The sequence below is a fragment of the Bison bison genome, unplaced genomic scaffold (assembly GCF_000754665.1).
Source record: "Bison bison bison isolate TAMUID 2011002044 unplaced genomic scaffold, Bison_UMD1.0 scf7180017864160, whole genome shotgun sequence".
NCBI lineage: Eukaryota > Metazoa > Chordata > Mammalia > Artiodactyla > Bovidae > Bison > Bison bison.
The window spans coordinates 6785531-6801211 of record NW_011494732.1 but is presented as its reverse complement, the minus strand read 5'-3'; the positions used below and the strand labels follow the sequence as shown (position 1 = coordinate 6801211).

General features: G+C 49.5%; 1 protein-coding gene and 1 long non-coding RNA gene across 2 annotated transcripts; one reads left to right on the top strand and one right to left on the bottom strand.

Annotated features, from left to right (window-relative positions):
* Window positions 1-41: 41 nt before the first annotated feature.
* MORN3 (MORN repeat containing 3) lies at window positions 42-10967 on the bottom strand. The gene is made up of 7 exons (XM_010841339.1): window positions 10855-10967; window positions 8439-8594; window positions 5692-5849; window positions 3956-4115; window positions 1204-1388; window positions 838-921; window positions 42-304 (listed from the first exon to the last, which is right to left on the bottom strand). Exons 2-6 carry the CDS (start codon window positions 8581-8583, stop codon window positions 844-846), a joined length of 726 nt encoding a protein of 241 aa, XP_010839641.1. The 5' UTR covers window positions 8584-8594; window positions 10855-10967; the 3' UTR covers window positions 42-304; window positions 838-843.
* On the top strand, window positions 1297-7907 carry LOC104989612. The gene is made up of 3 exons (XR_825392.1): window positions 1297-2766; window positions 6892-6981; window positions 7745-7907. It is a non-coding gene; the product is annotated as an uncharacterized LOC104989612 (long non-coding RNA).
* Window positions 10968-15681: the final 4714 nt, after the last annotated feature.

The following is a 15681-nucleotide window of genomic DNA, read 5'->3' as shown; positions in this document are numbered from 1 at the left end:
CCCCCGCCCCGCCACCGCCACCCACCTTAGGGACCTGGCTCTTGCCACCAGGGTCCTCCTTTATTCTGGTGCACTCAGAGATGAGGTCCAAGAAAAAAGGCAGTAACAAGAGGGTCCCCAAGGCCAGCAGGGGAGAGAAGCACTGGCCTCCTCCTGGGAAGGAATGAGCCAGTGCTGGAAGGAGTAAGGTGCCTTCTGAAGGTGCCAAGGGTGTGTCCCCACTTGCTCCTCACACAGGAGCTGCACCGGTCCGAGCAGTTGGGTGACTCCGGTTTGAATTCCTCCTGAAGCGCTGGTGTTCTCTCTGCAAGGGCGAGGAGTGCTGGGAGCTGGCGTTTCAAAGATGCTGTACCAGTGCTCTCTCCTCGACCCCACTTATACCCACCAGGAGGGACTGCATGGAACAAGGCCCCACAGGACAGATGGGCAAGTAGAGGGCCGGGGCAAACATCGGTACTCAAGGGCACTCGGGTGAGCAGACCACTGAGTCCAATCCCATAAGGCCACAGTGGGAGGATCTGGGCAGGACGTCTATAGGGAAAAGAGGGTGGGTGTGTGCTTGTTCGTTGGCCACACCAGGTAGCATGCGGGATCTTAGCTCCCCAACCAGGGATTGAACCTGTGCCCCCTGCATTGGGAGCACAGGTTCTTATTTACGCACAGAACCACCACAGAGGTCCCAAGGAAAAGAGATTCCAAGAAAAGGAAGCAAAAACGACCAGCAGGACTTTGGAGGCAAAGTCCTGTGTGGTCCTGCCCCTGATCCCTCCTGGTCAGAGAAGAGCCCAGGAGCTGCCCAGACCACATCAGAGGGTGGCTGGTATGCCCGCCTCTCACCTGGCATCAATCTCCTTCTTCTTTTGTCTTCTTGAACATGGCCAAGGCTTCCTCCAACACACCGTCGGGATCTAGAATTTTGACCTGGACGGAAGTAACAGGGGTTGGTCTGGGGAGTGTGGAGAAGACCCAGGCTGTCAGCCTTTGGGACACTGCCTGCCCTGTGGGGGTGCTGCCAGCCTTGGGGGTGCTGCCTGCTTTGTGGGGGTACTGCCAGTCTCCCTGGGGATGCCCTGACTGAAAACAAAACCTTGTAGGTTTCCTGACTGGGCTGGGCTCAGTTAGGTTGGGTGTGGCTGGCGGGGGGCTGCTGTTTCCTGTCTGTAGGTTGGGTGTAGTCCCAGGATCCTGCAGAGAGCTGCCCACCTCAGGAATGGGGAACTGGGTGGGCTGGGGGGCCTCGTCGCGGCCGAAGTCAATCATTGTGCCACACTTGGCCACGTCGTCCACCCAGAAGCCTTCAAACAGCTGACCATGGTCCAGGTGGAAGAAACGCCCCGACCCATTCTTCACACCTCTCTGCCAATTGCCTTCATAGCGGTTCCCATTCTCTGGGGGGAAAGACAGAGGGTCATGGGTGCTGGCCCACCACATTCCCCCCCTGGCTGGACTTTCTGCCACTCGGCAAGCTAGACATCATGCCCACCAGAAAGCCATAGAGCCCCGGGGTGCCAGTGGTTTCAGACCTGGTTCACATATCACCTCACCTCAACTACCTACTTGAACTTAGATAAGCGACACCGTTTCCTGCCTGTAAAAAAATATAGCTAATGATACTAACAGGCAGTGCTTTTCCAGCATTTACTCTGTGCCGATTCCATGCTGCTTCTGACCTCACTTCTCACAAAAACAGTTCTGTGAAGGATAAAGGATTCCACTTTATACATGAAACTTGAAAAGCTCCAGAAATTTGATTGATTTGCTTAAGGTCGCAGAACTACGAAGGGTTTCAAACCAAATCCTGTTCATCCCAGGAGACCCTGCTCTTAACTGGGAATCAATTCCACTTCCTATCGGATGGTGGTGATGCTGTAAAAATAATAATGATAAATCTAACATGTCTCAGCTCAGACACTTATGAGCTGTGTGACCCTGAGCAAGTCATGCAGCCATTTTGTCTCGTTTCCTCATTTGTAAAATGACCAGAGTAGCACCTCCCTCATTAAATTATTGTAAAGATTAAATGAATCTGTACACAAAAAGGACTTAGAAAAGTACTGGATAAACTCCAGATCAGAGATCAACAAACCTTTTCTGCAAAGTAGCAGATAGGATTTTCGGCACTGTGGGTCTCTGCCACAGATGGTCACCTCTGCCACTGGACAATACATAAGTGAATGAGCACATCTGTGTGCCAACAAAACTTTATTTACAAAAACATGTTCGGGGCTGGATTTGGCCCATAGTTTGCTGAGCTCTGCTATACAAGTATGTACTGATACTGAGCGCCTACTATTTATTCTATGTCATGCTAAGCATTTTACAAATATAAACCTCACTTAATCTTCACAATAACTTTGGGTAAGCTTTATTTTCCCCTTACTTTACAGTTGAGAAAACCGAAGCATAGGGAGTTTAAAGAGGTTAATTGCTCAAGGTCCCACAACTAGTAAGAGCTGGTTCCAAACTCCAAGCCTTAGAAAGCCTGCGCTGGGCCACAGCGGGCGCTCACTAAATGCCTGCTATTAGTAGGAGGTACGCACTAAAATCAGGAATGGGAGCAGGGTGCAGGGAGGATTAAGAATGACAGAGTGGCTGCCTTAACCCTCCCCAGTTTTCAGGAGCCTAGGTTCTGGTTTGTGTCCTCACCAAGAGTATCTATTGCACAGCAGGCACTGGGGAAACAGTGGGGAACAAAACAGACACAGTCCCAGTCCTTCTGCAGGTCACAGTCTGGAGGGACAATGATGCTAAATTTATGGATTCTAGGTAAGTGATAATACCATCGTGGTTATCTGGGTCATGAAGATCTTTTCTGTATAGTTCTTCTGTGTAGTCTTGCCACCTCTTCTTAATCTCTTCTGCTTCTGTTAGATGCATACCATTTCTGTCCTTTATTGAGCCCATCTTTGCATGAAATGTTCCCTTGGTATTTCTAATTTTCTTGAAGAGATCTCTAGTCTTTCCCATTCTATTGTTTTCCTCTATTTCTTTGCACTGTTCACTTAGGAAGGCTTTCTTTTCTCTCCTTGCTATTCTTTGAAACTCTGCATTCAGATGGGTGTATCTTTCCTTTTCTCCTTTGCCTTTTGCTTCTCTTCTTTTCTCAGCTATTTGTAAGGCCTTATCAGACAACCATTTTGCCTTTTTGCATTTCTTTTTCTTGGGGATGGTTTTGATCACCGCCTTCTATACAATGTTACCAACCACCGTCCATAGTTGTTCAGGCACTCTGTCTTTCAAATCTAATTCCTTGAAACTATTTGTCACTTTCACTGTATAATCGTAAGTGGTTTTCCCTACTTTCTTCAATTTAAGTCTGAATTTTGCATGAAGGGATTCATGATCTGAGCCACAGTCAGCTTCCGGTACAGAATTGTAGTGTGGATATAATGAGCTCAGGGCTGCCTAGGTGTGGGCTATGATTGGGGCACCCCACTCCACTACTCTTGCCTGGAAAATCCCATGGATGGAGGAGCCTGGTAGGCTGCAGTCCATGGGGTCGCTAAGAGTCGGCCACGACTGAGCGACTTCACTTTCACTTTTCACTTTCATGCATTGGAGAAGGAAATGGCAACCCACTCCAGTGTTCTTGCCTGGAGAATCCCAGGGACGGGGGAGCCTGGTGGGCTGCCGTCTATGGGGGTCGCATAGAGTGGGACACGACTGAAGCGACTTAGCAGTAGCAGTATGATTACTATGGACCAAAAGACAAAGTCTTAATTCTTTATATTTATCGCTAGGTACCCCTTTTAGAGTATAAACTCCCGGAGGGCAGGGACCAGGTCTTGTCTCCTGTCGTTCACCTTAACCCCCCATCCCCAGCTGGGCTATGCGGGGGCGTGGCCCGATGGGCGTGGCCAGGGCCCGGCCTTGCAGGGCCCCGGAGGACTGTGCCTTGAGGGGGTGGCCGAGTGGGCGTGGCCAGCAGGCCTTTGGGAAGGGGCTGGACACTCACTCAGGCGCAACATGCCCTCCCCTTCTGGCTTGTCGTTACGCCACTGGCCCTCGTAGATGTCTCCGTTGCTGTAGTACATGCGGCCCCACCCGCTGCGCTGGTTGCCACACCAGTCACCCTCATAATACTCCTTGGGTCCGAAAAACTGGATCCCATAGCCCTGAAAGCACGAAGATGTCCTTGTTCACGGCGCCCCACAGCACTGGGAACACCCACCATCCTCCCTGGTACCCAAAACACCTAGGCTTCTTCCCTCCTTCCTCCGCAAGCCCTACATCCAAGGTCCTGTTTTGTAAAATCTCCCAGGCCTTCCATTTTCCGCTACCCTGTGCTACTGCCTTCCTTCGGCCCACCATCATTTCGCCCCTTCTCACTGATCTTCCTCCTCCACTCTCCCGTTCTCCCCCTCATCCCATGCATCTGCCATATGACTGCTGGGAGGATCTTTTACATGGCCTGTCTGATCACGTTAATTCTGTCTTCCCAACTCTGATTTGACCCTATTAAAAGTCGCAGATGCCTGGCAATGAGATCAAAGCCATGGACTTTCTCCCCAGAAAAATGAACATGAACACTTATCATGCGACCGCAGAGAGTCACCATGGGGTCCCCACAGATCAAACCTGAAGGGGCTGGCTTATGCATCCCAAGGCTACTTCTCAAAAATCCTGATCCCCCACACAACCTTCAAGGCCCCCTCCTACCCCTCCTCTCTCTGCCACCCCTGTGGGTAGACACACCTTGCTGTTTAATATTTCCTTCCTTTAACAACTTCTGCAGCCTTTGCTACTTCCCCTCCTCCCTTTTTACTCCCTAACACCTTGCATCTTATGGTGTCACCTTCTACAGGAAGCCTGCCCTGAATTCTCAGTGAACTTCCATTGGACTTTCTGTGAAAACCTCAATCCTAGCACCGTATTATACAATGTAAATTATTTATTTGGGGATCTTTGTCCCCCACTGGCCAAGAAACATTTTGAGAGCAGAGATCATGAAATCCTGGGGCAATTAACTTGCCAGCAGTGTGACCCCAGGTGAGGCACTTCACCTGCTGCACCCTTCTGAGCATGTCTCCTCATCAGTGAGAGGAAAATAATAATGATGATGATGACGATGTTGATGTGGAATTCTACCATATATCCTATTCCAGGGTCATAACAGCAGTTGTTCAATGGCAGTGCTGTATGATTATCTGTCTCCATGACCTGTGGTGAGGAGTCAGGTGTTTATGGGTTGGGGGCATGCCTCTGGCTGCCCTCTAGCCCTCAGGACCTTCTTCTCTTGGCAAAGGGTGTAGTGTCTGCTTTCTTTCTTGCTCTCACTTTTCCACCCGCCCCCCACTTCTTATCCAGTCCCAACAGAAGGGGTATTCTCAGAAAGGGATGCCAGGGGAAAAGAAAGCCAGGAAATGAGTTGGGGAGGTGGGGGAGGAGATTTTGCCCCTCACAGGCTGGCTGGCTTCTTGTAGCCACAGGGTTTCATGGGCTCCTCCCTGGGCCCTCTCCTGCTTCCTGTTTCTGGTTTTTGTTCTGAGAAGTCTTGATGGTTCCCCCACCCCTTCCTTCTCCCACCCACGCAGAACCCTGTTCTCTTCCCCTAGATCCCCCTCCCTTTTTTCCCAGGCCTCTCTGACTGCTCCCCCTACACACACACACACACACACACACACACACACACACACACAAAGGCTTCTTTCAGCCTGGCCCACACCCCAGAGCATGATGGGAACCACTCACACATTTCTTATCGCCTTTCCACCAGCCTGAGTAGGCTCTCTTGTACTTTCCGGTCTCTTGGTCAGGAAGGCTGAGGGTGCCATAGCCATCTCGCTTCCCAGACTTCCAGTCCCCCTCATAGATGGCTCCGTTCTTCTTCCAGACCTGTGTTCCTTTCCCTGGTGATACAAAGATGGGCCAACACTGCAAACATGGCCTTCATGGGGCCGGTGTGGGGAGACAGGTGCTCTGTCTGCCTGGGCCTCAGGCATCTGGACTGGACAGTTCTCAAGGACTGAGAGGGGTATCTACCTCGTACGTAGACCACCCTCTCCCTAGCATCCAGAGAAACTCCAAGAGAGGTCTATTTCTACAGTGCTTTGCCCTGACGCCAAACCCATAGAGCAAACACCAAGCAGAAATTTTCCCCTTTGGTGTTTGAGCTTCATCTTTTAATAATACTGAGTGTATATACCAGACGGTCAGGATTTCTGGAGAATGTTCTGCATATTTCTTCAGTTCTCCTGATTATACATGGAGACCCACCTCTTCCTATTATACTCCAACCCCTTCTGTGTCCTCCACTCCCATTTTCCATTCTGCCCTCCAATTCCTGGTGGCCCTGTCGTTCCTGGAACCCACCAGATATGCTTCCGCTTCAAGGCTTTTGTACCTGCTTCTCCTCTGGCCTGGAAAACTCTTCCCCAAATATTCACTCACTCCCTACCTCCTGCAAGTCTTTACTCAAAAATCATTTTCTCATTGACCATCTCACTTAAAATTATTTAATATAAGCTTCTGGACTTCCCTGCTGGTCCAAAGGCTAAGACTCTTCGCTCCCAATGCTGGGGACCCAGGTTCCATCCCTGGTCAGGGACCTAGATCCCACATATGCTGTAACAATGATTGAAGATCCTACATGCTGCAACTAAGACCTAGCTCAGCCAAATAAATAAATATTGAAAAAAATTAATATAAGCTACTTTTAACCCCTTACCCTGTTCTATTTCTTTCCACATCCCGTGTCAACTCCTACTGCTACTGCTAAGTCGCTTCAGTCGTGTCTGACTCTCTGTGACCCCATAGACGGAAGCCCACTAGGCTCCCCCGCCCCTAGGATTCTCCAGGCAAGAACACTGGAGTGGGTTGCCATTTCCAACTCCTAACATAATAGATAATTCATTTATTTATCATGTATTGTCTACTGTCTGTGTCTTCCAGGAGAATGTACACTTCACAAGGGCACAGACTGGTCTGTTCTGTTCACTGCTCTATTTCCAGCACAGAAGAACAGTGCCTGGCATGTTGGAGGTGACCAATATTTGTTAAACAAAGGGATGAATACAATATGTGGGAAGTACCTCTGTGTGCCAACTTGTGTCTCAGTCCTTGGTAGCTCAGGAACAAACCCAGCTTTTTGATCTAGTGCAAGTAACTTAACTCTCTGGGCCTCAGGTTCCTCATCTGTAAAATGGGTACAAGAAGATCTCATGGGGTTGTTCTGGACACTAAATTCATTAATATATGTATAATACTTAGGACAATGCCTGAAAATAGAAAAGATGCTATCATTGATGTTTGCCCTTGAGGCAGGGTCCAGTTACACTGTAGGGGATGAATAGTTGTTTATACCAGCCTGCAAGGTCATATCACAGGTAGGGCAGCCAAGTTCAGACAATGGGAAATGACTTACCCAAAGTCACACAGCCTCTCAGTAATAGAGCCAGGCTTAGAACTCCAGCATCCTGACTCTTAGTCCAGGGCTCTGTCCACACCACAGGCTTCCCACAAAGACTGAAACACACAGGCAGTCATCCTTAACTACACAAAGAGCTCCAGGCAGCTGCGTAAAACCTGGTCTTTAAGTCAGTGCTGAGGGTGGGTGTTGTGTTATGAGCAGGGTGGGTTCAACTTTTGGGGGTTTCTTGGACAAGGAAAGTCTGAATAATGTCCTGTGCTGTGCTCAGCCCTCAGAGAACATTCAAGAAGTTCCCCTTCTGCACAGTTCCTTGGCTACATATTTGATAGATGGTATCTCTTATCTTAACAGATATGTATTATTCCAATTTTACAGATGAGGAGACTGAGGCTCAGAGTGGTGTAGTAGACCTCTCAAGGTCACAGTTGATGGAGCTGAGATTGACCCAGGTTTATGGACTCAAGCTTAACGCAGGAAGACAGGAGAGAAGAGTGGCCAAGAGCCAAGAATCTGGAATTGCAAGACTAGACGGAGAAGCCATAACACCTTTTTTTAATAAAAACTTTGTTTTTCTGTTTTTCTTTCTTCAGGGCTCGGGTTGTGTCACAAGGAGTCCATACTCCACCCTGGGAGCCCCAGCTATTGCGGGGTGGAGATGTGGTGGGAGATATCCTATTTCGCCCCCTGCTGGTTTGAAGGACTGAGCTTAAAGACCAGAATCCCAGTTATAAGGTGGTTTCTGGAGGCCACCTTTTCCTCCTGCTAGCCAGCTCCATGCTTAGTGCAGTTGCAGAGGGTAGAGAATGAGCTGATGTCCTGGCAGTCCCAGCTGAGGCTGTGGCTGGTGTCTAAAGACAGCTTTGTTCCCTGTTGGCCCCTCTGCTCACCTGAAGCCAGGGTTGAGTTGGATTTCAGAGCCCCAGCATGAGGATGCCCCTGGCTGGTCCTAGTCAGTATTCACCTCTCGGTGATATATCTTATGTCCCCAGTGAGCTCTGCAAGCTGCTTCCTTGGCCCCAGGGGTCCACCGTGGCCCAGACCCCACACTCACCCCTGAGCCCCCACTTACCGTGTTTCACGTTGTCCTTCCACTCGCCCACGTAGTGGTCGCCATTGACAGCGAACACCTGGTGCCTCAGTCCATTCTTCTGGGCCTTCTGGTCCCACTCCTTCCACAGGGGCTCCGACTTTTGCGGGCACTTGAAGATAGGCATGTTGGCTGCTTCTGTGGGGCCAAAGGGTTAGGAACATCAGGAGTTCAGTTTGCTCCAAGGAATGCTGGGACCCTGGGACTTCCTGGAAAGACACTTGTCTGAGGTCAGGTGGGGTGAGTCATGTGTGTTCTGAATGCCCGGGGCAGATGAGCAGCCCTTGGGGGGGATTCTTTTGTGCTGGACTGATGTTCGGATGTCTCCTCCCTTGCCTCCCTAAGGGCCCCCTGGGGCGGGGAACCTGATGGCACAATTGCTTGGGATGGAACCCAGGGAAACCAGTAGATCAGAGGGGTTTGTGATGACATCAGGAAGAAGCTGCCCTGGGGAGAGGGTGAAAGTCACATTAATAGCCAGTATGACCAATCAGGGGCTTCCCTGGTGGCTCAGATGGTAAAGAATGTGCCTGCAATGTGGGAGACCTGAGTTCCATCCCTGGGTTGGGAAGGTCCCCTGGAGAGGGGAATGGCAACACACCCCGGTGTTCTTGCCTGGTGAATTCCATGGACAGAGGAGCCTGATGAGCTACAGTCCATGGGGTTGCAAAGGACATAACTGAACAACTAACCTTCATTCACTCATGACCAATCAGAGTGGATGCTGGAGTGGTGAGCACTGGGACCCACTACAGGGGAGTTGGGACCTAGCCAGGCCACCCTTGTCTGGGTGGGCAGACAGCCCTGTGGCACAGCCCCCAGGGACATCCCATTACCACCACTGGTTCAGCATCTAGCACTTTAGGCCCCAGGTCCTGCCTCTGGTGGAAAAGCACAGGGGCTGGCTTTGCAGGGGTTTGTGAGCTGTCAGGAGAGCCCATCAACTAACGATACTGTCTCTAGGATGACCACATGTCCCGGTTTCCCTGGGACTGAGGGGTTTCCTAGGACATTGAACTTTCAGAGCTAGAACTGGGACAGCTCCAGACACACCAGGACGATTGATCATCCTGCTACCTCTGACCTCTGCCCTCTGCTTGGGTACTCTTCCTGTCTGCTTGGTTAGGTTTTTTCCATCAGACAAGGGCTCTCCTACCCTCCCTGCCCAGTGCAGAGAACTATTTAACCATCAGCAGGCAGAGTTATTGACCAATGAGTATGACCCCAAGGCTGAGCAGGTTTCAGGAGATCATGGTGTTCCAGGCATCCACCCATTCAGGGCCAGCATCACAGATGTTCAACCTGAATAGCTGCATAGGACCTAGTCCTTAGAAAGGTATGTGCTTGGTCTTGGCTCTGCTGTCACTTTTTAAAAATTCCTAATACTTCCTGAGCCAGGGCCTCATTTTCATTCTGTACTGGGCCCTGTCCATCAAGGAGTTCCCTGTAGGGACACAGCAGGGACCTTCAGGAATCTGACTAAGCTGGCCAACTGTACTGGCTAGTATGTATTTTGACAATCATGCCCAGGAATTGGGAAAGGCACTCAAAGCAAGGAAAACAGCCAGGGCATGAACTGGGCAGAGGGAAACAGTCTCAGGTCCTAATTAATGTTTTTCTTTTTTTTTTTTTCCTCCCATTTGCGTGTACCATGAGTACTGTGATTAATCTTTTTTTTTTTTTTTTAATATATATTTGGCCATGTGGGATCTTAATTCCCTGACCAGGATCGAACCCATGCTCTTTGCATTAGAAGCTTCGAGTCTTAACCACTGGACCATCAGGGCAGTCCATGATTAGTCTTTATATTGAAATTAATTCACTTTAAAAGTCAATACTTTTATCCAAGAAAGAGATTTTATGATCATTTCTTAAGCCTTAGCTAGATACTGGGGCTTACAGTTGAGACTGGCAAATGTTAAGAAAGGTGTTAATGTCACATTAGCCTCAAGCTGACACTTTCTCCTTGGCTTACTCAGAATTGTAAGAGAATCCAAAATCTAATAACTTCCTTACATCATTGGATGATTACCCTTCATCAGTGTAACATATCCTCTGTCCTAACTTTCAAGAACTTAGATTCTACCCTAGAGGAGGCTGTGGTCTTAATACATAGAGTTTCTGATTAGAAAAGAAAGCTTTGGGGAATTCCCCGGTAGTCCAATGGTTAGGAAATAGGCGCTTTCACTGCCGGGGCACTGGTGGGCTCCCTGGTCAGATTCCGCAAGCCGTGCGGCATGGCCAGGAAAAAAGTTTTACAGCGCGGTATGCGGGCTCTGCTCAGGTTGTTTTGATACTAAGTAACAATAATTACCACCAGGGAAGGTGGAACGAGAGGGGCTCAGACGGCTGAAGGTTAGGCGCTCGCCCCCTCCCCGTCACACCTGCGACCCCTCACCTGCGCTCTCCTGGGGGGCGGAGTCTGGATCTGGAGTCCCTGGCAAACAGCGATGGGGTCGCCGCCCGCAGCCTCCAGCTTCTATCGCTGCCTGCGGTTCATGCTCTGGCGTCCAGAGCCCGGCCGGGGTCGTTATGGCAACGCGGGGCCTCTGCAAAGCCAACCGGCAGGGCCCGCCCCTTCCTGCTGAGACTGAACTCGCGGGCCCGCGGATGGGGAAGACTGCAAACCCTCCCGCGACGAGGAAGGACGTCTTTGGGCCCGTGGAGGTCGAGTGCCAGTTCGTGCACAGGCCTGGTGCCAAAGGCAGGTGGGCGAGCCCGGGAGACCTCATATCCCGGAGCTTGGGCACGGTGTGCCTGGGAGGTTCGCCTTTCCTCCTGCCCCGGGTTGCCCTTGGCAAATACCACGCCCGAACCTGGCAGAAAAGGATTACAAGCTTTTTTGCCTAATTGAAAAAACAAAGGGACAGATTTGAAGGACAGATCAACATTACACCTGCTCTTCGTTGTATGGTGGTCTACTAGACTCCTCTGAGCAGCAGAAGGAAACTATAAATAGCCCCTTCACCCTGCAAGATGCATCCGGTTTAGGTATACACAAGTCGGTCCAAGTCATTCCTTGCTCACTTCCTTATGGTGGCTCCCCTGGTCACTCAGAGTAAAAGCCATAGTGACTATAGTGGCTTCAACGCCCTGTGTCATCTGCCTGCCTCCCTCCCTTCTCTCTGAACTTGTCCCCTACTCTGTGTGCCCAAACCCACTCTGCTCTAACCTCACACTTACTTTTTTACTGTTCCTGGAAAATGCTAGGCATGTTCTTGTCTCAGGGCCTTTGCCTCTTCTGTCTCCTCTGCCAGGCAGGCCATATCTTCCTCCAGAAAGCAGCCTGGCTCACTCCCTGCTCTCCAGGGTTTTATTCAAACATCATCTCAGCGTGGCGGAGAAGGCAATGGCACCCCACTCCAGTACTCTTGCCTGGAAAATGCCATAGACGGAGGGGCCTGGTGGGCTGCAGTCCATGGGGTCACTAGGAGTCGGACACAAGTGAGCAACTTCACTTTCACTTTTCACTTTCATGCATTGGAGAAGGAAATGGCAACCCACTCCAGTGTTCTTGCCTGGAGAATCCCAGGGACCGGGGAGCCTGGTGGGCTGCCGTCTATGGGGTCACACAGAGTCAGACACGACTGAAGCGACTTAGCAGCAGCAGCAACAGCAGCAGCATCTCAACGTGGAGTTTCTGGATCATCCTGTATTTATCTATCTATCTATATATTGTTGTGGTTGTTCAGTCACCAAGTTGTGTCTGACTCTTACATTTTGGCTGTGCTGAGTCTTCGTTATGGTTCTCAAACTTAGCTGCCCTACAAGTCGGATCTTAGTTCGTCCAGGAGTCAAACCTGAGTCCCCTTCACTGGAAGGTGGATTCTTAACAACTGGTCCACCAGAGAAGTCCCTGAACCACCCTATTTAAAACTGGAATCTCCATATATACTTTCTGACTTGTTTTCCTCCTTCCCACTCTCATCCTGTTTTATGTTCTCGTTAGCCACACGCATGAACACACACACACACACACGCACGCAAACACTACTTATTATCTGTCTCTTTGAAGGCAAATTTTCTTTCAATTTTTTTTTAAATTTATATGTTTATTTATTGGCTGTGCTTGCTCTTTATTGCTGCAAAGGCTTTTCTTTAGTTGCAGTGACCATGGATTACTCTCTAGATGTGGTGCTCAGGCGTCTTATCGTGGTGACTTCTCTTGTTGAGGAGCACGGGCTCTAGGGGTGTAGACTTCAGTAGCTGCAGCACATGGGCTAAGTAGTTGCAGTTCCTGGGCTCTAGAGCACAGGCTCAATAGTTGTGGCACATAGGCTCAGTTGCTATGTGTCATGTGGGATTTTCCAGGACCAGGCATTGAACCCATGTCTCCTGCATTGGCAGGTGGATTCTTTACCACTAAGTCACCAGGGAAGCCCTCTTTCAACTTCTAAGTGAAAAATTTCAAAAACACAGAAAAACTTAATAGTTAACAGTAATAGTACAATGAATACCTGTTATACCCTCTGCCTGTACTGGACAGCTATTGTCATATTGCCATATTGAAACTGAGTTCCCCTAATAACCCAGTTTCCCAAGTTTGTGATTAATCTTTCTATCGGAAACTTTATTCCTTATCCTATCCTGGCCCTGTTCCCCTCAGGATTGGGGATCATCAAGAAAAGGGGGAATTGAAATCAAGCAGGAACTTGTGAGGTCTTCCCAGTACAAAAGCCCCTCCGTGCCCCTCTTTACTCATTTGCAGGAAAAAGGCTGTAGTCTCCTGGGCTTTCCCCCAGGGAGAATAGGCGTAAGCAGCTAATGATGAGAACAAAAGAGACATTGGACTCCTAGTTCCTTCTGAAGGGATATAGATAACATCTGACACATATCTTTGAATTGTTCAGCAGAAATTAAGACCTCCCACCCTCCTCCAGGTGAAGGCTGGTGATGACATGCTGTCCTCTGGCATGTAGAGCCAGACTGGTTGGAACCACCAGAAGGCTGATGATTGACATTCCTGAAACATCACTCTGTTAACTCCACACGTGAGCACTCATCTTAGGACCCCTTTTCCTAAAAGCTTTCCCCTGAAAACCATCAGAGAGTTTGAGTCTTTTGAACGTGAGCTGCCTGTTCTCCTTGCTTGTGTGCATGTATGCTCAATCGTGTCTGACTCTTTGCTGCCCCCATGGACTGCAGCCCACCAGGCTCCTCTGGTGAGCTACAGAATGGAGTGAGTTGTGCTCTTCTCCAGGGGATCTTCCTGACCCAGGGATTGAACCTGGGTCTCCTGCATTGGCAGGCAGATTCTTTACCATTGAGTTCCTTGATAGCTCAGTTGGTAAAGAATCCACCTGCAATGCAGGAGACCCTGGTTCGATTCCTAGGTTGGGAAGATCCACTGGAGAAGGGAAAGGCTACCCACTCCAGTATTCTGGCCTGGAGAATTCCATGGACTGTATAGTCCATGGGGTCGCAAAGTGTCTAACACGGCTGAGCAACTTTCACTTTCACCCTTGCAAATAAACTCTTGCTGCTGCTGCTGCTAAGTCGCTTCAATAAACTCTTACTTTGCTGCAAATTCCCACTGTGAGTTGGTTTGCTGTGCCCATGCTCGGTAACAATATGTGCAGGCAGAGAAGTTTTTGTATTTCTTCTCTGGTCTTCCTAGGACCTAGAGGAAATTCCTGACACCTAGTAGTTGCTTAATAATTTGTCGAATGAATGAATGATGTGCTTTTAGGGACTCCTGGTCTGGGAATCCTTGGTCCTTAGGTTGAAGATTCCTACTCAAGAGGAAACAGAAACTGCATGCAATGTTGGGGAAGTAGGATCCTGCTCAAGAATATGCTTGCCCCCGCTCCAGGGGATCTTCCCGACCCAGGGATCAAACCCTTGTCTATTGCATCTTCTGCATTGCAGGCGGATTCTTTACCCACTGAGCCACTGGGAAGCCTGGACATAGGTATACTAATGGCTGATTCATGTTGACATGGCAGGAACCAACACAACATTGTAAAGCAATTATCCTCCAATTAAAAACAAATTTAAAAAAATTTTGTAAATAATGAAAGAAAAGCTTAAAAATTTTTTTTCTTAAAAGAGAATGGTTCCATTTCATGGTTCCACCTCAGTTCCAATCACTCACAGAAATTAATTGGCTCTTTCCAAATTCCCATCCCAAATTCATGATTGGCTCATCTAAGATCCAGAGTCTGCCCAGGGCCAGTCAGGCTGTAGGTGTAGATGCTGTAGTTCTCTTTAAGACATTCTCTTCTCCTCCTCAGGTACTTGGCCAGCTGTCCCAGAGGTTCTCTCCTGGTGCAAACAACCCCTGTGCTGTGGCTTTGTCCAGGGCTGCCCCGCCATCAGCTGAGTGGTACCTCTATGGTCTAGTTTTCTCTCTCCCAAGGTCAGGCCAAGACACAGCTTCAAGCCTCAGTCCCATCCCTGCAAGAAACCCTTTCACAACCGCTAATCACACCCTGGCTCAGGGGAAGCAAGGACTGTCCCCTAGAGAAGAAACTGGAGTAGGTTAATGTTGTTTCTTTCAATAATTTATTTATTTGGTTGGTTGGTTCTTGTTGTGGGGAGGAGTCCCTCTCACCTCCGACTACACAGGAGAACTCCCTTCACCTCAAGCTGTAAATAAGGCCCTTAAGAGGAGCCCAAGCTATTCAAGACTGACTACCTTTTTTGTTTGTTTTGGCCACGCCACACGTAGCATGTGGGATCTTATTTCCCTCAATAGGGATGGCACATGCGCCCTATGTCTTCGTAGCTGCACTGGGGTTTTACTCTAGTTGCAGCAAGCAGGGGCCACTCTTTGTTGATGTGCTAGGGGTTCTCACTGCAGTGGTTTCTTTTGTTGCGGAGCACAGGCTCTAGGTGCACGGGCTTCAGTAGTTGGAGCACACAGGCTCAGTACTTGTGACTCATGGGCTCTAGAGTATGGGCTCAGCAGCTGCAGCACGCAGACTCAGTAGCTGCAGCTTTGGGCTCTAGACAGTAGGCTCAGTAGTTGTGGGGCACAGGCTTAGTTGCTCCATGGTATGTGGCATCTTCCCGGGCCGGGGATAGAACCTGTGTCCCCTGCATTGGCAGGTGGATTCTTATCCACTGTACCACTAGAGAAGCCCTGTAGGTTAACATTTATCTGCCTCTGAAGGCAATCTGGATCGGCAGGTTACAAATCTATAGCATTATTCTCCTTGTGGAGTCAGAATGTGGTAGCATTATTCACAAACTCCTAAGTGGTTGCTACAGACCGGCCACTCCT